We start from the raw sequence: 24,603 nt of genomic DNA, 5'->3' as shown, positions 1-24,603 counted from the left end.
AGGAGCAAAATGATCCAATACCTGGAAATTAGGCCCCAAGATAAAAGGTTTGAGAACATTTTCTGAAGAAAAGACTACCAAGGAGGCTTGGCATCTTTCAAACAAGTGCAAAGTTATTACAGATGAAATTTCATTGCTACAAATACAATTACAATTAAAACCTCTCTGCAGCAGTAGCCTACTCACTCAGCACACTGAGTATTGACAAGGAAGAGGATTGTCCCCGGAAGACCTCTGAAATGAGAAGCAGTATAGTATAGTGTTTAGAAGCATGGCATCTAGGACCAGACTATCTGGATTCAAATCCTGACTCCACCACTTACTCTCTGTGTGACCTTTGGCAAGACTCTTAACCTCTCTGTGCCTTAGTATTCATGATAATAATGGTATCTTCCTCACAGGATTGCTGTGAAAATTAAATACATGTAAAGCACTTAGAAAAGTACCTGGTAATAGTAAGGGTGCTAAGTGTTAGCTATAAAAATAATAATAATACTAGCAATACTATTAATATTATTCATTTTAAAAGCTCCCAACTCTTATTCTAGGAGGTAGAATACTTCATTTAATGTTAAAGAGGAAATTCTAGATCCTGAAACAAGGGATGCTGTAAAGTATCTGATACAGTTTGGCTGTGTCCCCACCCAAATTTCATCTTGAATTGTAGCTGCCATAACTCCCACATGTCATGGGAGGGACCTAGTGGAAGGTAATTAAATCATGGCAACGGGTTTTTCCCATGCTGTTCTTGTGATAGTAAGTCTCACAAGATCTGATGGCTTTGTAAAGGGGAGTTCCCCTGCACACGCTCTCTTGCCTGCATCCATGTAAGATGTGACTTTGCTCCTCATCGCCTTCCGCCATGATTATGAGGTCTCCCCAGCCACACGGAACTGTGTCAATTAAACCTCTTTCCTTTATAAATTACCCAGTCTCGGGTATGTCTTTATTAGCAACATGAGAACAGACTAATAGTGTCTTTCTTAGAAAATTATGGACTGGGTTGAAATTTGTGTGACTATAGCTTTCACCCATTGATCTGACACCTGCCTTTGCCCGCCACATGATAAATGTACCCCACTTCCACTTGCTAGCCCTTCTTGAAGACTTTTACCACATCCTCCATCTTCTCTCCTGTAGATTAATCACAATAGGTCACAGGATAGGGCTTCTAGAACCCTCACCATAATGGTCCCCCTCCTCAGGGGAATATCAATTGCTCAACATCTCTCTTAAAATTTAGTATCTAGAACATGGTGTTTGGAGCTTGGCATGCCCTTTGTACTCCATCAATTTGTATTGAATGAATGAATGAAGTGGTTCACAAAAACCACGATATAACAGAACTATTCTCCCCCTTTCTGTATGCATTGTACTTTTATTAGTACAGCCTGAGCTTGTATTAGCTCTCCCATGAGGCATTTTCACCTACCTGCTGGCTTGGGGAGTGTCCCCTGGGGGAACAAGGCTACAGAACCCATTGACTGATGCCTACTCCCCTCAGGGGGTATAACAAAAAACTGGGTAGCATAACAGAAAAGGTCAAATGAGAAAATTAGCACTCTAGGCCAGGTGGGTGGCTCATGCTTGTAATCCCAGCACTTTGGGAGGCTGAGGCAGATGGACTGCTTGAGGCTAGGAGTTCAAGACCAGCCTGGGCAACACAGTGAAACCCCATCTCTACTAAAAATACAAAAATTAGCTGGGTATGATGGCAGGCATCTGATACTCAGGAGGCTGAGGCAGGAGAATCACTTGAACCCAGGAGGTAGAGGTAGCAATGAACCAAGATCACACCACTGCACTCCAGCCTGGGCATCACAGGGAGACACTGTGTCAAAAAAAAGAAAAGAAACGAGCACTCTAGTCATACAACAAAAGCAGCTTCTTAGTGAGACTCAAAAGGTCCCGCTTCCCTTGATAAATCTGGACTGTGGTTTATTAAGGGTAACGATTAGTGCTGTCCAACAAATACTTCATTTATTTATTTATTTATTGAAATGGAGTCTCTCTCTGTCGCCCAGGCTGGAGTGCAGTCACGTGATCTCAGCTCACTGCAACCTCTGCCTCCCGGGCTCAAGTGACTCTCTTGCCTCAGCCTCCCAAGTAGCTGGGACTACAGGTGTACACCACCACACTAGGTTAATTTTTTGTATTTTTAGTAGAGATGGGGTTTCACTGTGTTAGCCAGGGTGGTCTCGATCTCCTGACCCACCCGCCTCGGCCTCCCAAAGTGCTGGGATTACAGGTGTGAGCCACTGTACCCAGCCCAACAAATACTTCTGATTCTCTTCTCAGGTCCATAATAAATATGCGCTTCTCTTCTCCCCTTGAAGTTTGAAGTGGTCCCGTGACTTACTTTAGCTGAAGAAATGCGAGTGGAAGAGCCAGTGCCCAATTTACAAGTTCCCTTACAGAAATGAAGCCACCCTCAGTAAAGAGGGCAGAGCAGGCTGGGCACAGTAGCTCATGCCTGTAATCCCAGCACTTTGGGAGGCCAAAGCGGGCAGATCACCTGAGGTCAGGAGTTCAAAACCAGCCTGGCCAACATGGTGAAACTCCGTCTCTACTAAAAATACAAAAATTAGCTGGGTGTGGTGGCGGGCATCTGTAATCCCAGCTACTCGGGAGACTGAGGCAGAAGAATTGCTTGAACCCGGGAGGCGGAGGTTGCAGTGAGCCAAGAGTGAGCCACTGCACTCTAGCCTGGGCGACAAGAGTGAAACTCTGTCTCAAAAAAAAAAAGAGGGCAGAGCAGAGTCCATCAGGTGACCTATGATGGACCTGAAGTGAACATGAGAAATCCACCTTTGCTATTTTAAATCATGAAGATTTTGTCTGTTGTTACTACAGCAGACCCTAGCCTATCTAGCCTGATTCTATATGACTGACACAGGAACAAGAACACTCAGAGCTCATGTCCTCTGGCCCCATTAGATCACAGCTTTCACATTATTTCTTTTGTTTATGCCTCTGACCTGTAAAATGAGAAACCATCGTTTGGAGGGGCATGTATGGGTTATTTCAAGCAGCTCAGGCAAGTCCTACCTGCCAACAGTGGAGAGATCTGTCTGTTCACACCAATAATGCCCTAGGAGAAGTCACCATGGGATGGGTTTGAAATTTTTTTTTTCTTTTATTCCCACAGAAGAAGAAACTCAAGATTATGTGACTAAAATCTACCTAAGACTGTCACTGCAGCCCAGAGAATGGATGGACACTTGGGGGGGTGTGAAGTGGGAAGATACCTGGGGGTGAAGAAAAGAACTAGGGAGTAATTGAGAAGGGATGAAAAGAGCAAGTTGCCTAAATCAGTGGTTCTTAAACTTTTACCTGCATCGGAATCACCTGGAAGGCTTGTGAAAACACAGATTGCTGGGCCCTACCTCTAGAGTCTCTGATTCAGTAGGTCTGGGTTGGGGCCAAGAATTTACATTTCTAACACCTTCTCAGGTGATGCTGATTCAGAGATCACACTTTGAGAACCGCTGCTCCAGAAGAATTAGCTACAAGCAAATGGGGAGTGGAGGCTCTGGCAAGAGGAGTCAATGTGGTTACAACTCGCCAGTGCTTGGCCTTAGTGGATTCTCTTTGGAGAAGAAAAAGAAAGGAGCCAGTTTTCCTTTTTCCACCCCAGACATTAGTCTGAGTCATAACACACTACACAACAAAATTAAGCTCCTCTAAGGGAACAAAACAAGAAGCTCATTCATTTGCATAATTTTAAAAAACTGTTTCTGTGAGGAGACATCATGCCTCACTCACCCTCCAGAGCTTCCCCAGGAGGTAAATCTAAGTGTATTTCATTTAGGAGGAAGCAATTTAGGTAATTGGTTGCAGCCCCCCTCTTCAACCTTATCTACACACTCCCCTTCACAAACCTCCACTGCAAGTCAGCCTTCTTGCACTTTGACCCCACCAAGGCTGGTCACACTCTCCTGAGCTGTGAACGACACCTACACACATGCACATGTACACACTTACCTTCCCTTATCTAAATCTTCCCTCTTCCTCCAGTTTAAGGCCAAAGGCTTCAAAAGAAAGTCTTTCCCCTCTTTCATCCCTATCACAGTCAATCAATCACCAAATTCTGTTCATTTTACTTCCCAAGTACCTCCAGAATCCATCCAGTGCTCCTCATTTTTCACTTAAACTCAACTGGTGTAGATCCCCCATGCTCTACCCTCCTTCCCCTCTAAGTCTTTGCCCAGGTTGTTCACCTTGACTAGACAGATCTCAATTTAAACCACATCCCTTCCCAGATGAGGAGGCCTTCTGCGGTCCCTAAGCCAGGTTAGAGTCCCCTTTATCAATTCCCATTGAACCCTATGTTCCCTCTATCATGAACATTTATCACATTTGTGATCTCTTATTACCACAGCAGACCCTAGCCTATCCTGACTGATTCTATATGACTGACGCAGGAATTAGAACACTCAGAACTCATGTCCCCTGGAACCATCAGATTATAGCTTTTACATTATTTCTCTTCTCCATGCCTCTAATCTGTAAAATGAGAAACTATCCTTTGAGGGGCATGCACACATTATTCCAAGCATCTCAGGTGAGTCCCACCTGCCAACAGTGGGGAGATGTATCTGTTCACACCAATAAGGGCAGGCAAATTCCCTACTCAACTGTAAGCTCCTCACCACCAGGACCACATCTGTGTTGCCTGCTGCTGTACCTGCAGAGTCCAGCACAGCCCCAGACACAATGTAGGTACTCACTAGGTATTTAATGTATAAGTGCAGGAATCCTCCCTTCTTCTCAATGCCTATAGCATATTCTGCCTGTTGCAAGGAATGTCTGGCCAATCAGTGCCACACACCACCTGAGACAGGCAGGTACCTCCATGACATCCAGGAGATGGGATCTAGAGGAAAAAAGTAAGCCTTGAAAAGAAAGTGCATCTTCTCCTTGGAAGCTGGATGGTATTGAAATTAACTACACAGATGTTTCGGTAGTAGGAAAGAGACTATCTTCTGAAGAGAAGTGGTCAGTAGACAAAGTCTCCTGTTAAGAATGAGAGCAAAAGGAATTGTGTGTGACAAGTGTTTTGTAATGGTAGGTCTGCATTTTCTAGCAGCTCTTATGGAAGTTGGTAACTTCCCAAGCTAAAGGTTCTGATGGACTCTCCATCCAGATTTAATAACAACAGGCACCCGTGTCTCCGGGATGCCTGAGGACTGAACTCAATGACCTCCCAAGAGCTTCTGACCTTCAGGATTCTATAAACAAATTCATTCTGAGCTGGAATTTGGGGAATCCACATATCCTGGCTCTTTTTACACAGCAGTTCTTTATCAACCTAGAAGACAAGACAATCTTTACCTTCCACTCACTCTCTTTACTAGTATTAATGCTTCCAAAGTCAGATTCCCAACCCCAGCCCCTGACTGTCATCTCCGATGGACCACTAGCATCAAAATAACTTAGGAAGTAGCCTCTGACTATGACAGGAGTTGGACTTGATGAAGGGAACACCACGCAAAGGCAGCACAGGCCTTGAAGCCTGGCTAACCTGGGACAGCATCTTGGCTCTCCTAAGCTGTGTGTCTCTGGGCACTTCTTTGGGTCTCAGGTTCTTCATCTCTAAAATGGTGATGGTCTATCACTCAGGATGATCCTATTAAATGGATATGCATGTAATGCCCCTGGCACAGAGCATACACGCAAGGATGTCAGTTTCACCATAATTATAGCTTTCTAGCTTTAAATGTACTGTGGGATAATGATTCTAAGCTGAAAATACTATAGAGATGAAATGATATGTTTGGAATTTGCTTCAAAATAATCTAGGGGATGAAGGTGAAGGGATAAATAAAATAAAATTAGCCATGTTTTGGAAATTGTTGAAGATGGGAAATGAGTATATTGAATTTATTACCATATCTCTTTTTGTATATTTTAATTTTTTTCCATAATAAAAAGTTTAAAGGGGTAGATACTAAGGGAGGGAAATGCTGTAAAAATATAAATACTGACAGTTTATTTTAAGATCATATTTGGTCTACGTGACTAAACAGAGGAAAAATGATTTGAAGAAGAAAAAAACCTTTAAAGCTAACATCTATTTGTTACTTTCCAAAACACAAATGTTTTCTTCAAATAGAACTGTCTCCGATGAATGGAAGGGGGCAGAGCCACCTGTGCACATTTCTTGCCTTCCTTTTTTGGGAAAACACATCCTGCTTGGGCTGTACATGTATTTTTATGTAGACAAGCCCTGGGTGGTAGAGCCCACCTGAGCACCTGAGAGCCCTGCTGAAACTGAGCTGAGGAGCAGGAAAGTTCCCATGTTAGGAAAAGAGAACAGAAAGAACTCAGAATGTCCACGGACGATGGGGATTACCAGCTCTCCTCTCTTTGGACTTTGGACTCTTATTTGAGGCTTCCCTGGGAGGCTGATTCAGCTCAGTCTGAGGGTACACCCCCTACCCCCACCCACACACACATACTACACACACACATTTTTTAAGAGATGGGGTCTAGGGCAGGATGTGGTGGCTCATGCCTGTAATCCCAGCACTTTGGGAGGCTGAGGCAGGAGGATTGCTTCAGCCCAGGAGTTTGAGACCAGCTTGGGCAACATGGCAAAACCCCATCTCTACAAAAAATACAAAGATAAGCTGGGTGTGGTGGTGTATGCCTGTAGTCCCAGCGACTTCGGTGGCTGAGGCAGGAGGACTGCTTGAGCCCAGGGAGGCCAAGGCTGCAGTGAGCCAAGATTGTGCCACTGCACTCCAGCCTGGGTGACAAAGCCTGGGTGACAAAAAGACCCTGCCTCAAAAAAAAAAAAAAATAGATATGGGGTCTTGTTAGCCTTGAACTCTTGGGCTCATATCCATCCTCCCACCTCAGCCTCCCAAGTATCCGGTAATACAGGTGTGCGCCAGCTATATTTTCACCCAGATGAGTGGGTCCTCTTCAAACAGGGCTAATGTGCCAGAAGATGTATCAGGAGAAAGGGTTCATTCAGGGGAAAGGGAACTTTAAAGAGGATCTGACATTATCCATCATAGCGCATCCCTGTGTCAACTCTCCTCTTCCATATCTTGCCACTGAAAGAAGTCTGAAGATTGAAAAATAAAATTCTTCGCATATTCCTGTTTGAATCAACCAACCCACTCACTCCAAGCCCCTGTCTCAGAGAAAACAGTCCAGCAAGTTTTGTTTTCAGCAAATGCCTTTAGTCTCCCATACTCTGCCCAGATAAGGAGAAAACATAAAAATACTTACTCTTCTTGAAGAATGAATTCACTATTTTCCGGAGAAAATTGTCCCGTCACAGGATGCCTGAATGCTGTGGTCTGCTGGTTATGGCTAAAGAGAAAGAAAGATGATGAGTGAGAATTCGTGTGAATGGAAGGAGTACAGACACGAAAGGTCAGTCAGCAATGTCTGGTGACCCTGGTCATCAAAGATTTCTCACAGTGGGAGAAATGTGGGCCTTTCCTCTGAGACACACTTAGTCTGTCAGAACCCCGCCACACTAAGAAAAGCCCAAGAATTTCCAGCTCAGGTGCCAGAGCCCACCTACGAGACAGGGAGACTCCTAAGGAAGTCTTGGCTCCAAGAGAATACTGCATCTTGGAGAGACATTCCATGAAGTACTTACTCCAGCAAACTGAGACGATGAACAAAAAGTAACACTTTAAGACAGTATGAGCTAAAACAAGAATGAAGGAAAGCAGATGACACTTCCGACAGCTTCCAAATCCATGAATCTAGCGAAAGAATTCTAAGAATTAACCACCCACCCAGAAAAATCTATCTTCTGAAAATTCTTCTCCCTACTACAAAATGTCTTCACTTCAATGATGGGATATAAATGTATGGACATGTCTCTGCAACATGACCTGCACAATTTCAGCACAGTGGAGTTTCTATCACCCTTTTGAAGTTAGGAAGGATCAGCTTCCACACCAAGCTGACACACACAAACAAAGTGTGTAGGTGTTTTGTGCATCAACAAAGGCTGCTTGGTTCTTTGAAAGGGAGGAGGAGCTGGCTCTAGAGACTGTTGGTTTGCTCCACAAATAAACTAAACTAACCCTCCTCTTTTAAAAACAAAATATGATTTATTTAAATTTCTTTCAAAACATAGTAAATGTAGACTTTTCTTTCTTTTTTTTTTTTTTTCTTTTTTAAGACAGAGTCTCACTCTGTTACCCAGGCTGGAGAGTGGTGGTGCAATCTCGGCTTACAGCAACTTCCGCCTCCCGGGTTCAAGTGATTCTCCTGCTTCAGCCTCCCAAGTAGCTGGAATTACAAGTATGCACTACCACGCCTGGCTTATTTTTGTATTTTTAGTAGAGATGGACTTTCCCCATGTTGGCCAGGCTGGTCTCAAATCCCTGACCTCAAGTGATCCACCCACCTCAGCCTCCCAAAGTGCTGGGATTACAGGTGAGCCACCGTGCCCCACCTGTAGACATTTTTCAAAATGTAGAAAGTAAAAAGTCACCCATGACCTCTCTATGTGGAGATATACCCGGGTATGTTCCCCTTCCAAGTTTTAAATTTTCTTCTACTTAAAAAGAATCACTTTAGGCTACTGAGAGTGATTTTAGTGTATATAAAAATCTGTCCTGTTTTTTCACATCCTATTAACATAGAAAAAGTCCTATATCATTAAGACTTCTTTATTTGAAATAGCTGAATAATAGTCTTATCATATGAATGTAAACAAAAATTTTTTTGACAGGGTCCCGCTCTGTTGCCCAGGCGGGAGTGCAGTGGTGTGATCATGGCTTGCTGCAGGCTCAAACTCCTGGGCTCAAGTGATCCTCCCACCTCAGCCTCCGGAGTAGCTGAGACTACAGGTACATGCCACCATGCCCAGCTAAGTTTTGGGTTTTTTTGTAGAGATGAGATCTCACTATGTTGCACAGGCTGGCCTCAACCCTAGGGTCAAGTGATCCACCAGGCTTGCCTCCCAAAGTGTTAGGATTATGCCTGGCCAAATGTAATTTTTTTTTTCATACAACCACTCAGAAAGTTGTCTACTGGGCACCCATGTGCTAGGCACTCCTTTAGGTACTGGGGATAAAAGGTGAACAAAAAGTCCTTATCCCGTGGTATTTACATTCTAGAAAGATTTATACTCTTCTAATGCTAGATATTTTAGGTGCCTTCCCCTGCCACTATTATAATTTATATCTCTTTCAATGTAATTTGAATTTTGCAATTCAAATTTTTCCTTGGGTTAAAGTCTCAAAGGTAAAATTACTGAATCAAAAAGCATGGTCATTTGTTAAGTTCCTAATACAGACAGTTAAAATGCTTTCATAATAAATAGATCATCAGCTGGTATTGTTAAAATATTAGCCCCATCTCCAAATTGAGGACTAAGCCTCCCTAGAGATTACTATGTCTAAATCAGCATAGCACAAAGGTCATAAAAGAAAAACTCTCTAGGCCTAGAAAGTTTTTTTACTCCACCCTAATGCCTGGTCAGAACCTCCAATGTCCAGGTGTCTGGGGTAATCTGGGCACTGAGGGTTAGAGCAGCCTGAACACTAACAAGCCAAATGTGAAGCCAGCCATGAGGCCAGGCTGTTCCTTAGTCCTGCAACTGTGTACCGCCTCACCATACTGTCACCCTTCCCAACCATAGCCAGCCTCTGAATTCCCTGCTCCTGGTCCCAGGCAAGCCTGTGGAATTCTGTGACCTCATTTGGCAGACAGCAGACTAGTCTTCCCAAAAAAGCAGAGTTAAGTCTGAGCATCTAAGATAAGGACAAGAAGCAGAAGCAGGCCTTCTTAACACGTGTTTTAAAAATCTTTGCACCACGTTCAAGGGTTAGGCTTTATTTACACCCGGCTTTTCCTTTTTTCTTTTGAGATGGAGTGTTGCTCTGTCACCCAGGCTGGAGTGCAATGGCGTGATCTCGACTCACTGCAACCTCTGCCTCCAGGGTTCAAGTGATTCTCCTGCCTTAGCCTCCCAAGTAGCTGGGATTATAGGCACCTGCCACCACATTTGACTAACTTGTATTTTTAGTAGAGGCAGGGTTTCACCATGTTGGCCAGGCTGGTCTTGAACTCCTGACCTCAGGTGATCCGCCCACCTCAGCCTCCCAAAGTGCTGGGATTACAGGTGTGAGACACCACTCCTGGCCCAGCTTTTTCTAGAGACTTATCTCCACTTGCCAGAGAATCTGAAAATGCAAACTTTAAATCTAAACCTGCCTCATTTCCACCTGGAGGGAAAAAAAGCCATGCTCATAACGGAAATAATCATAAAGCATTAACACCACTATCTGTGATTATCTCTAAAAATGCTTTGCAGTTTTAGACAGGTGAATAGCTCAGAGAGGTGAATGGGGGGGTGCCTTGTACAAGATAACTTTATTGATAAATTATAAGACTGAGACATGGGGCAGGTGCAGTGGCTCACACCTGTAGTCCTAGCACTTCCTGAGGCTGGGGCGGGTGAATCACTTAAGCCCAGGAGTTTGAGATCAGCCTGGGCAATGTGGTGAAACTTTGTCTCTACAAAAAATACAAAAATTAGCCAGGCATGTTGTCACGCACCTGTAGTCCCAACTACTTGGGAGTCTGAGTTGGGAGGATCACCCGAGCTAGGAGGTCAAGGCTGCAGTGAGCCATGATTGCACCACTGCACTCCAACCTAGGTGACAGAGTGAGGCTCTGTCCCAAAAACAAACAAACAAAAAAGTGATAAGACTGGAACATGACTCCAGGTCTTCTATTTCTAAATTATATGTTCTCTGTATGATAACCTGCTTTCCCTTTCCCTTAGGAGTCTGAGTGGGGGCAGCTTCCTGGCCATGATGAGAAAGCCCTAAAGACACAAGGCATCAGAAGCATAGCCCAGCTGCCACTACTCCCTCTCATTCTTTATCTCCCCCTTTCTCCTTTTGTCCAGGGCCAAAGTTCTGAGTGACAGCACTTGTGTGGCACTCAGTAGTCCCCAAACAGCCTTCAGTTCTACCATAAGATCAGCTGGTGGATCTCTGGCAGATGAGGGTAAAGAGCAAATCTTCTATGTGCCTAGGGCAGATCCAGCAGCAAGTGACCACCATTTCACATACACTGCACAATCTTAATAGCAACTCCTGGGTTCCCCATCCCAACTTGTACCAGCTTAAATAAACCCAGGGTTCTAAGTAAATGAATCTTGAGCTGCAGAGTTTAGGCACTAAGATGAATTTTACACTCTAACATTAGAAGAAAGGTAATTTTTAAAAAGCCAACACAAAATAGCTGTCATTTGATCAGACCTAGAGACAGTTCTTCAAACTTTTTTCCCTAATATGGATGCTGCCTTCTTTGCCAAAAGAGTTGTCAGTCACGGCATCATCACCACCACCACCATCTACTGCAATTTATAAGGAGCTTTAACTAAGCAGCTTTAACTGTGCTTACATTCATCATCTTATTTGCCCCTCCGAACTACCCATTGATGTAAGCAGGGCAGATATTTTTATCTCTATGTTAAACATAAGGAAACTGAGGTTCCAGGTTATGGGATGTTACTAGAATACTAATTTTTTTTTTTTTCAAAAAGACTCATACATTGAGAAGAGATGAACCAGAGTAATGGCTTCTGAATACTGAAGTCTTAAAATTTTTTTTGTTTGTTTTTTTTGTTTGAGACAAGGTCTCACTTTGTCACCCAGGCTGGAGTGCAGTGGAACGATCTCAGCTCACGGCAGCTTCAACCTCCTGGGTTCAAGCGACATTCCTGCCTCAGTCCTCCAAGTAGCTGGGACTTAGAGGTGCACACCACCATGCCCGGCTAATTTTTTTTTAGTAGAGATGGGGTTTCACCATGTTGCCCAGACTGGTCTCCATCTCCTAAGCTCAAGCAATCTACCGCCTTGGGCCTCCCAAAATGCTAGGATTACAGGTGTGAGCCACCGTGCTTGGCCTAAATTTCATCATTTTTGATCAAACACATTCAGCTTGCTAATGGCAGAGCTTCTGGTTCAGCACTCTGAGCAAAGGGATGTGAGTGAGGTCCCTGGGCGATTCCATTCAATATTCACAAATACCTAAAAGGGCAGGTTAGGTATCACCACAGCAGGCCCCAAATGAAGAAAGTAAGGTCCCTAAAGAATGGTGATTTACCTACAACCTCAGTCAGCTCCTGTGTTTCCCGCACACCACCACCCTTTTGATCTCTTACCACTACTCCAGGCTTACCCTCGACAAACAAAGGCTGCCTATTAAATGCTGGCTCCCCAAACCCATCTGGAGATTGCAAAGTCCTCTGGCTTTACTCACTGTCCCTGGCTCCTCCGCCACAAAAGCCCTCAGTCAGCTCCATTTCCTGATTCTAACACCCATGAAGAGTCTCATGTCCTATCACTGTGTCTCAAGAAGTATTTAGCAGGCACAGACACATCCCCTGAAATACCTGTTCTTAGACCTGAATTGCTACCTTGCTCTATGGTAGTACAGAGATGGCCCGGCTGAGAGCCAAGTGGCTGGTTTCAGGGGAGAACAAAAACTCTCTCTGTTCCACACAAGGGCTTCTGTTTCTCTTCAGACTACTGAGAAAGTAATTTGGCAAATGAGGTAAACACAAGCTAGCCTCCATTTTCAAATCCCGCTCTTCCTCCCAGAAGCAGCCCCTTGAAGTTGAATGGCAGCCAGTCTCACTTAGGAAAGGACCAGGGAACATGGATAGAAGATGGCAGGGAAGGATGATTCCCGTGAAAGCAGGCTATGGGTAACCATCCATGTGAATAAGCACGTCTTCACAAGCCCTGGGCCAGGAAGTACTTGGGTTAAGCCCTAAAGAAGTCTGACAGCAAATACAAAAGACTTGATAAGAGAATAAAGTGAGGACCATGGAGAACTGGAGACTGATTTAAGCTCAATGTAAGACAGAGTCAACCTACAATGACAGACAAGGCTAGTCAAAATGTAAATGCATCCTATGGTTTCTTGCAGCATTTTTCCAAGATTAATTTTCTATTCATATGTATTTTGATTGTAATATGGGCAGTGACTCCTGTTAAACATAAAGGTTCCAATTACTTAGCACAGCAATTTTTTTGGCATGGCAAGAAGTTCTGGCATTATGTGAGTGATGCTTAAGAGAACAGTGGGGGTCGGAGCACCCTGATAAATCTGGTTTTCTGACAGTAGTGGTGTTGGTATGCTGAGAGTGTGACAAATCTGCTCCGTCAGCACTAGCTCTTATCTGGCCCATGCTATAAAAAGAAGAAACAGCTTAAAATGTAAGAAAAGTATCTGGCCTAAAAGCCTGAGGAGGGACTCTATTAAAGATATTCTCATTGGTATGCTCAGCAGTATCTGCCCCTCTGGACCTTCTGGTTCCTCAATGTGGCTCCCAGAACACTGTAAAAGCGTTACCCTGCAGGCCTGCAGCCACATTCAGCACTGCTCCCAGGCTTGTAAAGCCACTTACTATCTTTGTTCTAAATACCAGTGTCTGGAGAAAACCAAGGATTCTGGATAACCTAATAATGCTCCTAGTTAGGTCTCAAAACTGGAAATTGAAACTCTGAGAATATAAGAAATTGCCTCTTCTTCATCTTCAGCTCCAATTTGGGCCCCACAATAAAGAGGTAGCAATCAAGATTTGAAACAGCATCTCTATGTTTCCTCAATTGTTTTTTAAGCTCCTTGTGGCTAATTTTACTTAACGTTTTCACAAAATTGCTCACTTAATGCAAAGCGTCATCATTAATGTGGCGTTTCTAAGGGGATTGAAAATCTACTGAAATGTTCTTTCAAGCTTGCACTATTTTGACAATATCAAGATTTACAACAGCTCACTGAACATAGGCATTCCTGTGACAGGCCCTTCGTCCAGAATCAGGCCTTGATGAGCCAATGTAAGGTCCCCATCCTCTCTTTAAGTAGAAGCTATCAACATAACACTAATCAGCCTCCTTCAACATCTGCCCTAAGCAACAAGTCAGCCCAGAGCCCTAGGGTCAGAAAATCTGGGTTCAAACCAGATAAGCCACCTCACCTCTTCTGAGGCTCCATTCTTCCATTTGCAAATAGGGGATAAAAATGTCCCTCCAAAAGGTTGTTATGATAAAATGAAGGAACATACATGAAAGAGCCTTGCAGAATGTCTGGCATACAGAAGGTACTCAATTAATGTTTGTTGAACTTACCTTGACTATAGCAATGACTAATAGACATCTACATTTTAACAGGGCAAGAATAGAATGAGCCTCCCTTCCCCGCAAACTCAATACTCCTCCAGGCTTCCCTATTTCCATTAACATCACTATGACCTTGGAGTCATCCTTTATTCCTTTCTTTACCTTAACCTCCATGTACAGTATGTGAGGCACACAGAACCAAGTCCTATTTTGCCTCTGTCTACAAAATATACATTGAATTCATCCACGCTCCTCTCCATCTGTACAGCTAGCACCCTACTCATCTCTTAACTAGATACTGCAACAGCCTCCTACCAGCTCTTTCTGCTTCTACCTTGGCCTCTGTGGCAGCCATTCTCCTCACTGAATGCCTCATGGATCTTTTAAAATATAAGCTAGACCATGTCACACTCTTCCATTAAACTCTACGATAGCTCTACTTTACACACAGAGTAAAAAATAAGCTCCTTACCTTAGCTTACAAAATGCTAAGATACCTTGACTCCTGCCTGGTTCCATCTTCATCTAGAACCATTCTTCCCCTTGCCCATGCTGGCCCAGCCACACTGGCCTTTTCGTTCCTTGAACACCAAGCTCTTTCCTAATTAACAGTCTTAGTACTAACTGTCCTTGCAGCCTGGATGCTCTTTCCTCCGGATATTTGAGATGGAGTCTCACTCTTTCACCCGGGCTGGAGTGCAGTGGCACAATCGCAGCTCACTGCAACTTCCGCCTCCCAGGTTTAAGGCGATTCTCCCTCCTCCACCTCCCAAAGAGCTGGGATTACAGGCGTGCACCACCACGCCCAGCTAATTTTGCCTCTAAATGAACTAGCTAGCCCTACAGAAATCTAGACTCAAGTAACAGAGATAAGAACCTAATGGTCATCAGCCATCAGAAGGCAGTTGACTTCTATTCTTACTGCCAGTGCAAGGATGAGACACCAACATGCCAAGAACACTTCATCCTTGGCTCTCCTGAACTGTGTTACAATATAATTTGGAGAAATTAGCCCTCCCCTACAACTTCCTCAACTCCCCTGTAAAGGAGGGTTAATACACTCCACTGAGAGAATCAAAGAATGGAATGCAAACACCTGATAGGAAATTACTGAGTGATTAAAAACACACAGAAGGATAATACAAACATCACCTGTATCTCCCTTGCGTGAACTGGGAGAGTGTTTTGGCATGAAACCTACAATTTGGTGACTGATTATATCCTCGCTAGTATTACTCTCTGCTTATTTCATGTGTGTTTGTTCTCCTCCCTGTCCCCTCCCTTCAAGTAAGATCCAAGGGTTGGGAGGAGTCATTCCTTACTCCTCACATATCTCCTACAGCAAAGAAGAATATTCATGGAGTAGGCACTTGAACCCCTTTACTTCAAAACAGCCTGAGCACAGACACATCACCTTCAGGGAGAGGCTGTGCAGAACCGATGTCATTTTCTGATTTTGGGAGCACCATGCATCACAGAGCCCTCAAAGATACAGGGAGGCAGAAGGCCACAGGCCCTGAAGACTCCACCAGCCCTGGAGAGCATAGAGCAGGGCAACTCTAGACCTTCCCCATTCCCATATTGTTCACATCTGGCACACACTCCATACCAATGTGGGCAGTGACATGGAAACCCCGTCCAACTCCAGACCCCCCACCTGAGGGGCAGTTAGTAACTGTGTTCAGTGTCCAAATGTGCCAAAGGGAACAGAGCCTGGCACAGGCAGAGCTGGGCATGAGGGAGTCACAAAATTAACTGAGCAACTTAAAGCCCTCATAGCTTGCAAAGAGGGAAGTCCGTCTTCTCCAAGCTCTAGATTTAACAGTCTTCTGGCATGATTTGCAAACCTCTACATTTCATTAGGTTCTATTAAGTTCTCCAGAGTTCTGCAGATCCACTCAATGGCCAATTCATTTTGCAAAGTACTCTTCTGACTGAGTCACCCACACCGCAAGCCTGTCTGGCCCCTGAGTTCCCACATGGAGCCCCACAACTTGGGGTTGCTACTTGGTGAATAGAAAGTTTTAATTTTGATTTCACAGGATCCCAGTAGCCATGAGAACATTAAAGCCAAGCTTCTGATAGAATGAGCAAATCAAACTCAGAGAGCCCTTTCCTAATTTTCTTTTTTAAGGAAGTTGGCAGAGGGGCAATGTGACAGGAGCTGAATCAGCTTTGTCACTACCAGCTAGCTCTACAGCCCAAGCAACTACTCAACCTCCCTGGGCCTCAGTTTCCTCATCTGTAAAATGAGGGGTGCAGGTAGGTTCTCCATCTAGAAAGGCCACACAGGCCTGCAGGAAGCCCAGGCAAATCAGAGCCACACAAACTGGAATTCAAATCCCAGCTCTGCCACACACTGGTAGTGCATGACCTTGAGCAAGTTAGTGGCTTTTTGAGTTTATCTGTAAAGAAAAGATTAATTCTGACCCTGCATTGTTGTTATAAAGAATACTGATAACATCCCAGCCCACAGTAGACACTTCAACCTTCAGTGCCTGCTATATTTGTCTTCTGCTAGCTCTAAAACTGCACTCCAATAGAGTTGTTTTGCCTTTTTCCACATTGCAGACTCCAGCATGTTCAGCCTGCTCTAGGACAGAGGCTCAAGAACACGCTTTCTTTTCTTCCCTTTGAGTTAAGGCACAGCACCCAGCCTCCTGTTTAAATTTCTATTTAAAGAACTCACCTGTCAGGCAAAGTGGTTTAAGATCAAGAGGCGCCCTCCACCAGCCACACTTCCATCCCCGACAGGTTCAGAAACTGCGGCCCGAGAAAAGCCACATTCTATAGAAGTTTTCAAACCTGTCCTGTGAAACATTTTTAATCTTAGAACACCCAGTTTTATGCTTCCATTTAGTACACTTAAATAAGTCAGTTTCCCCAACTGTAAAATGAGAAGGCTGGAGCAGGAGATGTTTCCAGGATCTTCCCTCCAGCTGTAGCATTTTAAGATGCTGCGGTTCATCTCAAACTACTGTCATCCACAGAGCTACAGACTGAAATGTAACAACACTACAAACAACTGCAAACACAGAGACAGAGGCAGACCAGTTGTCCTCCCCGACCTCACTTGCCAACAAAATACTCTGTAATAACACCAGGGAGGTGTAGTTAATGATACTTATGTCTTATTTATGCCCAATTACATTGAATGGTGGTTGTTTTTATTTAACTGTAGGTGCTCCCAAACATCGAAAACTCCCTTTCTCTCAGTCATTACTTGACTTTCATGAATCAGAATATACCACAGCAAACTGAATCCCTATGAAACCAATACAGGACTAACCTGCTTTCTTGTTCTTACCGGAAAAGGCAGGGGACACACTCACCCTCCCTTTGGGCTCCACGTTCGGATAGTGTCTTCCCCAGATGCACCGCCTTATTAAATCTTAGGTTCAGGTCAGACAGGGAGGGAGACTCCCAGCCTGCCTGCTGTCTCTCAATTTTGGTTCTTGAGCAGCTGCCTCCCAAGGTGTTACAAATCCAGCAGCCACTTGCTCCTGCTCATTCATTCTCCTTCCTCTCCACCCCCCACACAAAATCTGGCAACTAGGCAGGAACACAGTTCCAGCTCTGAGTCACTGCCCCACTGTGGCCAACGGGAGCAGTGGCTAGAGGTAAACAACCAGGCAAGCACTTCACGTCTCTAGAATCCAATTCTTCCGTTCTTTGAGACCGTGGGGTTGGCTGCCCCTCTAGAACCAGGACATAAAGAAACACCCCTACCTACAGCTCTGGAGTCAGAACAAATTGCTCATTCAGGTTTGCCCTACCATGCTGAGCTGAAATCAGCCCCAAAACAGAGCCTATCTTTGGTGAAGAAACAATGGCTCCTTATCAATATTTCATACCAGCCAGGGCAGGGAAAGATTTGAGTGGTTACAGGTCAGCAAACCCACTCCCCCTGGTAATAATGATTCTTTCATCAATGCTTGGGATGGCTAAGGTTCTCTCAGCACCGATTTAACCATGTGGCACTCACTCCCAGAACCGGTCTGAAAACAAGAAGGGCAGAGGGGTTAAAAAGAGAAACCAGGCACCAAAGTCACAGATCAACATTGTGGCTCTTTTCATTGCAACCTACGTAGTTCTACAAGTCACAGTGCAGGTGACACTTGAATATGAGCTCCATGGGGCAGAGACTAGTGTTTTCACAGCTATGTTCCAGGGCTTAGCATAGTGCCTGGCACATAGTAGGTATTCCACAAATATTTGTTGAATGAAAAAAAATACAAGGGGTTTTGTCCTGAGTCTACTTAGGACGACTGTATTACTAAAACTCGTATCCATCTTTTTCCTTTTAGAAACCTCCATATCCTTCATAACTCCTAATACTACCTGTGGTGAATGTTCTATAAATCTTTAAATGTGGAGATGATTTACTGTTAAACCGAAGAAGCTCAAGCTTTAGGGCCCCTCACTTTCACAAGCCTCCTCCAGGCCCCAGGAAGAGCCCTACCAATGTGTTTACATGCTTTCTGCAATTTTACATATTTTTAAAGAAGGCTCCCCAAATTATCATATTAAACACCAAGCCCTACAAAATATCGATCTGCCATAGCAGAATGAATGAATGACTCACAAGCCATCCTGGCATATTATCCTAACAAGGGCATTTGCTTGGACAGAACTGTTTTGGTCACAGAAGAGGTATACCCTAGCCTACAGACACAGCCTAATCAATCACAAGTCAATCACTAAAAAGACTGGATTAAGTTTAAGAGCACAAACCCCACACATTTAACACTTATTAAAGCCCAACTATTTGCTTAGCCCTCCGAGTGCTTTGGAGAAAAATAATGATTAGATCATAATCATCCCCATAGAATAGTAGCTTATAATCCAATAGAATAGACTGATATGGTCATAAGTACATATAAATATATATTTCATATATATATATACATATACATATACACACACACACACACACAGAGTTCAGAGTGAGTGTCGTCAAAGAAAAGCAAAGCAGACCTACTTGCTATGTATCAACCTAAAAGGCATAACACCCTAGAAGGTAAATCATATTATCTTCATTTCACAAAAGAGGAAACTGAGGCCCAAAGGAGTCAAGGGCCGTTCTAAGATCATATAACAAGCAAGTGGCAAGGTCAAAATTCAAGTCCAGATCTGCCTAACTCCAAAGTGTGGGCTTGTTTCTAGTGGCTACATGTTAGTCAATGGCTAGTTGCTCTATAGAACCTCCAAAATGTCTTAGGAGACACACTGGCTTTGGAGGTAGAGAAACCACATCGGGCACCAGCAGAGGTTGGCAAGCTTCCAAGACTCACACTCTTAAGAGTGGAGGAACAGGAAATGCGAGGAGCTTATTCATCAGTTATATAGAAATAATCCTTGCTCACCAGGAAACACCCTAGCAGGAATTAGTGACGGCTATCTTGGGAGCCAGCAGGGGCCACATGAGAGGCTGCCACCCTGTGGCTTTGTCTCCAAATTTCCTCATCCTTGTCGCCAGTTTAAGCATGCTGGAGCACTGCTCTTGTTCCATTATCTCCTGCCCAAACACCCTCCATGGCTCCTCATGTTAAAGCCTCTTTTTCTCTCACTCCTTCCCGATACTCTTGGCTTCTGTCAACTTTAACTGCCCACCAGTCCCCAAGTCACCCTTTCTTTTCTACCTCTGGGCTTTGGCTCCTTCTGTCCTTTTCCCTAAGGATTTCTGCCCAATCTTCAAGGCTCCTTCTCTTCCAAGTAGCCCTTCCTAATCACGCCAGACCACTCTAATTTCCTTCCTTCCTCAACATTCTTAGCACTGAAGGCTTACACTCTTCAGTATTAATATATAACAAGACTCCCCAATTGTAACATATAGGAATTATACTTCCCAACAGCTCTTTTCATTTTACTTTTCCAAAATTATTTAAGTACTGCATGCTACAGAAGGGTATAAACTAAAAAGCAGTTCCTTTTCCTGCCTTCAATTCAGTGTCAATCCCAGGGGCAACTACCTTTATCAGTTTCTTGTATATCCTTTTCAGGTTTTGCACTTACAAAATTTTTATGAACTTGAAATTTTCTATATACATCTTTTTAGAAAAAAAATTCATAAATAGAATAAAATTGTACATATCATTCTATAACTTGCTTTTTACTTTACATGTATATCTTGGACTCCTCCATATCCATACACAAGGATGAACATAAACAGCCCCCTCCACACACAGGTTTCCCTAGGACTCCCACACCACTCCAGCCCTTTGAGAGATGATCCACAGGCCCATCCCATATGCCAACCTATCCCAATATGCATCAGAGACTTCAAATTCATGACCTGAAAACCAATTTGTCCCCAAAACTAGTTTTATTTGAGCTACTCAGATTGTAAAAAATCAGCCAAAGTTTAAAAATAGAAAAATTTCATATAAAAATTCAGCTTAGGCTGGGCACAGTGGCTCATGCCTATAATCCCAACACTTTGGGAGGCCAAGGCAGGCAGATCACCTGAGGTCAGGAGTTTGAGACCAGCCTGGCCAACATGGTGAAACCCTGTTTCTACTAAAAATACCAAAAAATTAGCCAGGTGTGGTGGTGGGCACCTGTAATTCCAGCTACTCAGGAGGCTGAGCCAGGAGAATTGTTTGAACCCAGGAGGCGGAGGTTGCAGTGAGCCGAGATTGCATCACTGCACTCCAGCCTGGACAACAGAGTGAGACTATGTTTAAAAAAAGAAAAGAAAAGAAAAAGAAAAAGAAATTGAACTTATGTTAGAAAACAAAAACTGTGGCAACTCTGGGCCCCAAGGAGAGGTAGAATGACCCTTTTATTTCCCTGCAGTCCTCAACACTCCCTGCTGCTTCCCAGTGTTGAGGGTGAACACCTAGTGTTATTTATCATCCCATCTAACATTTCTAATTTTCTTACAGTAAAGAAACTTCTGAAATACAAACAGAGTGTTATGAGTACTTCAAAAACAAATTCAAGAGCATAAACACCACAGGCTGCCTTTTGTTATCTGCTAAGCCTCTGTAGACATCTGAGTTTGTAACTCCTACCTTGTACCAACATCACTGATTCCAGAGAAGACCTTCCTTTCATGAAGATCTGTTTTAAAAAATAAAGATTTCTTGCTGGCCATGGTGGCTCACGCCTGTAATCCCAACACTTTGGGAGGCCATGGCAGGTAGATCATTTGAGGTCAGGAGTTCAAACCAGCCTGGCCAACATGGTGAAACCCTGAATACAAAAATTATCCAGGTGTGGTGGTACATGCCTGTAATCTCAGCTACTCAGGAGGCTGAGGAAGGAGAGTCGCTTGAAATCAGGTGGCATAGGTTGCAGCGAGCCGAGATCATGCCACTGCACTCCAGCCTGGGTGACAGAGTGAGACTCCATCTCAAAAAAAAAAAATTCATATGTAAGAGTAAAAACTAAAGCAAGATGCCAGGTGTGGTGGCTCATGCCTCTAATCCCAGCACTTTGGGAGGCTGAGGCAGGCGGATCACTTGAGGTCAAGAGTTTGAGACCAGCCTGGCCAAAACAATGAAACCTCACCTCTACTAAAAAAATAAAATTAAAATTAAAAAAAAATAAAATTAAAATTAAAAAAAAAAAAAATTAGCTGGGAGTGGTGGCGGAGCCTGTAATCCCAGCTGTTCAGGAGACTGAGGCAGGAGAAAAAAAAGAACTAAAGGAAGATGACAAAAATTGGCCCAGAATTTTCCCTGTCACAAAAATCTTCAAAAAAATAATAATAATTCCAACAGTGGACTCACTCTTAGCCTTCTCTAACTGAGCTTTTGAAAGGTAAACCCCGGCTGGGCACAGTGGCTCACGTCTGTAATCCCAGCACTTTGGGAGGCCGAGGCGGGTGGATCACTTGAGGTCGGGAGTTCAAGACCAGCCTGGCCAGCATGGTAAAACGCCATCTCTACTAAAAATACAAAAAAAATTAGCCAGGTGTGATGGCGCATGCCTGTAGTCCCAGCCACCAAGGAGGCTTAGGCAAGTGAATGGCTTGAAACCAGGAGGCGGAGGTTGCAGTGAGCTGAGATTGCGCCACTGCACCACTCCAGCCTGGCAACAGAGCAAGACTCCATCGGAAAAAAAAAAAAAAAAAAAAAAAGAAAGAAAAGGTAAACCCCAAACCAGCCAACAGACTGTTTCTTCCACAGAGTGAAAAATCCAGAAAGATACCACCACCAATTCTATTCCTAAAGAAGCCAAAGGAAGAGTGGTACCAGTGGATGCAGCCCTAATGGCCACCCAAAGAGGCCACTGGCAGTAGGCAGAGACTCCTGGAAAAGAAAAGCATCTAACCAGGTGCCACCTGGGACAAGATCACAGACCTCTCCCAACTTGAAAAATACACAGTCTACTGTGGTGTTTATAGCACAGGCCCTGGAGTCCAGCTCTCCACAGTTGTCCACATCATAGATAAGGAAACTGCTCCAGAAAGCAACTGCAAAAAGTTGCCACCATTTAAAAAAAATAATTGATTCAGCTAGGTATTCAAAAGAAATATTAAAAGGCACACAATTGCCAGGCGCAGTGGCTCATGCCTGTAATCCCAGCAATTTGGGAGGCTGAGGCAAGTGGATCACCTGAGGTCAGGAGTTCAAGACCAGCCTGGCCAACATGGTGAAACCCCATCTCTACTAAAAATACAAAAATTAGGGGAGCATGGTAGCAGGCACCTGTAATCCCATCTACTCAGGAGGCTGAGGCAGGAGAATTGCTTGAACCCAGGAGGCGGAAGTTGCAGTGAGTGGAGATCATGCCACTGCACTCCAGCCTGGGTGACACAGCGAGACTCTGTCTCAAAAAAAAAAAAAAAAAAAAAAAAAGCCCACAATTACTACATGGTCAGACCTGAATGATATTGATTTACTTGCCCCCAACGATAACATGTGACAACAGTATATTTCTTCATTCATTTAACAAATACTTGAGAGCCAACTAGATGCCAATCCCCTAGTGTCTTACACATGAAAGGCAAGTAATCAATAAGAGGGATTAAGGGCTGTTAAGGGTGTGTAACAGCTTAGTTTCTATATATCCTGCCAAAAGATGAACAAAATAACAGTTTTTCTGATTCAGATTAGCAAATGATAACCTGTCTTAGGAGCTATAAATTCTCAGTTTATCAGTTTATTAAGCCAAGTTGAGAAAACTGAAAAACAACACAAATCAGAAAAACAATTCAGGATATGAAAGAAGAGCAATATTATCTTTAAAAATCAGACAGAACTTCTGGAAATGAAAATTTCATTGAAGGAATCACAAAATACAGTTAAAGAGCTTCAACAATAGGCTAGGCCAAGCAGAAGAAAGAATTTTAGATTGCTTAAGCCCAGGAGTTCGAGACCAGCATGGGCAATATGGCAAAACCCCATCTCTACTAAAAATATAAACTATTAGCTGGGCATGGCGGCACACACCAGTAGTCCCAGCTGCTTGGGAGGCTGAGGTGGAAGATCACCTGAGCTTGCGAAGTTGAAGCTGCTGTGAGCTGTGATCACGTCACTGCACTCCAGCCTGAGTGACAGGAGTCAACACCACCCCCCACAAAAAAAATAAATAAAATGAAATGAACAAAGCCTCTGAGAAAACTGGGTTTATGTGAAACGTCCAAACCTACAAGTTACAGGTTGATTCAGAGAGAGAAGAAGAAAATATATGGAAAACCTGTTTGAAAGAGTAATTCAAGAAAACTTCCCTGGTCTTGTTAGATGCCTAGACACCCAGATACAAGAAGTTCAGAGAACTCCTGGAAGATGCATTACAAGAAGAATCTCACCAAGGCATATAGTCATCAGATTATCCAAAGTCAACGTGAAGGAAAAAATTCTAAAATCTTCAAGAGAGAAGTGTCTAATCCCCTATGAAGGAAATCCCATCTGACTAAAAATGACTTCTCAGCAGAAACCTTACAAACCAGAAAAGTTTGGGGTTCTATTTCCAGTCTTCTTAAAGAAAAAAAGGCCAGCCAAGAATTTTGTATCCTGCTAAACTAAGCTTCATAAATGAAGGAGAAATAAAATGTTTCCTAGACAAGCAAACACTAAAGGAATTTTTCACCGCTAGACTGCCCCTACAATAAATGCTCAAAGGAATTCTAAACATGGAAACAAAAGGGCAATATTCATCATCATAAAAACACATGAAAGTATAAAACTCACAGGTCTTATAAAGCAATTACACAATCGAGACTGCAAAGCAATGAGGTAACAATATTATAACAAGAACAAACCTCACATAGCAATACTAACCTTAAACATAAATGGATTAAATACTCCTCCTAAAAGAAACAGGCTGGTGGAATGGATTTAAAAACAAGATCCAACCACATGCTGCATACAAAAAAACCCACCTCACTGATAAAGACATTTACAAAGTAAAGGACTGGAAAAAAATATTCCGTGCAAACAGAAACCAAAAGCAAGCAAGAGCAGCTATACTTAGATAAAACAGACTTTAAATCAATAACGGTAAATAAAGCAAACAAATTGAGACCTAT

The 24,603-nt window shown here is 43.5% G+C and overlaps 1 protein-coding gene across 5 annotated transcripts in view; it reads right to left on the bottom strand.

Moving 5' to 3' along the window:
• PLEKHA7 (pleckstrin homology domain containing A7) overlaps positions 1 to 24,603 on the bottom strand; it is a 234,643-nt gene that overhangs the window by 89,661 nt on the left and 120,379 nt on the right. For all 5 annotated transcript variants that reach the window (XM_054438787.2, XM_054438786.2, XM_063671123.1 and 2 more), the window contains exon 4: positions 7,243 to 7,326. In XM_054438787.2, the coding sequence (XP_054294762.2) occupies positions 7,243 to 7,326 (84 nt within the window). The remainder of the gene's footprint in view (positions 1 to 7,242; positions 7,327 to 24,603) is intronic.

This window comes from Pongo pygmaeus, chromosome 9 (genome assembly GCF_028885625.2).
Source record: "Pongo pygmaeus isolate AG05252 chromosome 9, NHGRI_mPonPyg2-v2.0_pri, whole genome shotgun sequence".
In the NCBI taxonomy this organism is placed as follows: domain Eukaryota; kingdom Metazoa; phylum Chordata; class Mammalia; order Primates; family Hominidae; genus Pongo; species Pongo pygmaeus.
The sequence above is the reverse complement of the archived record's forward strand: the minus strand, read 5'-3'. Positions and strand labels throughout refer to the sequence as shown.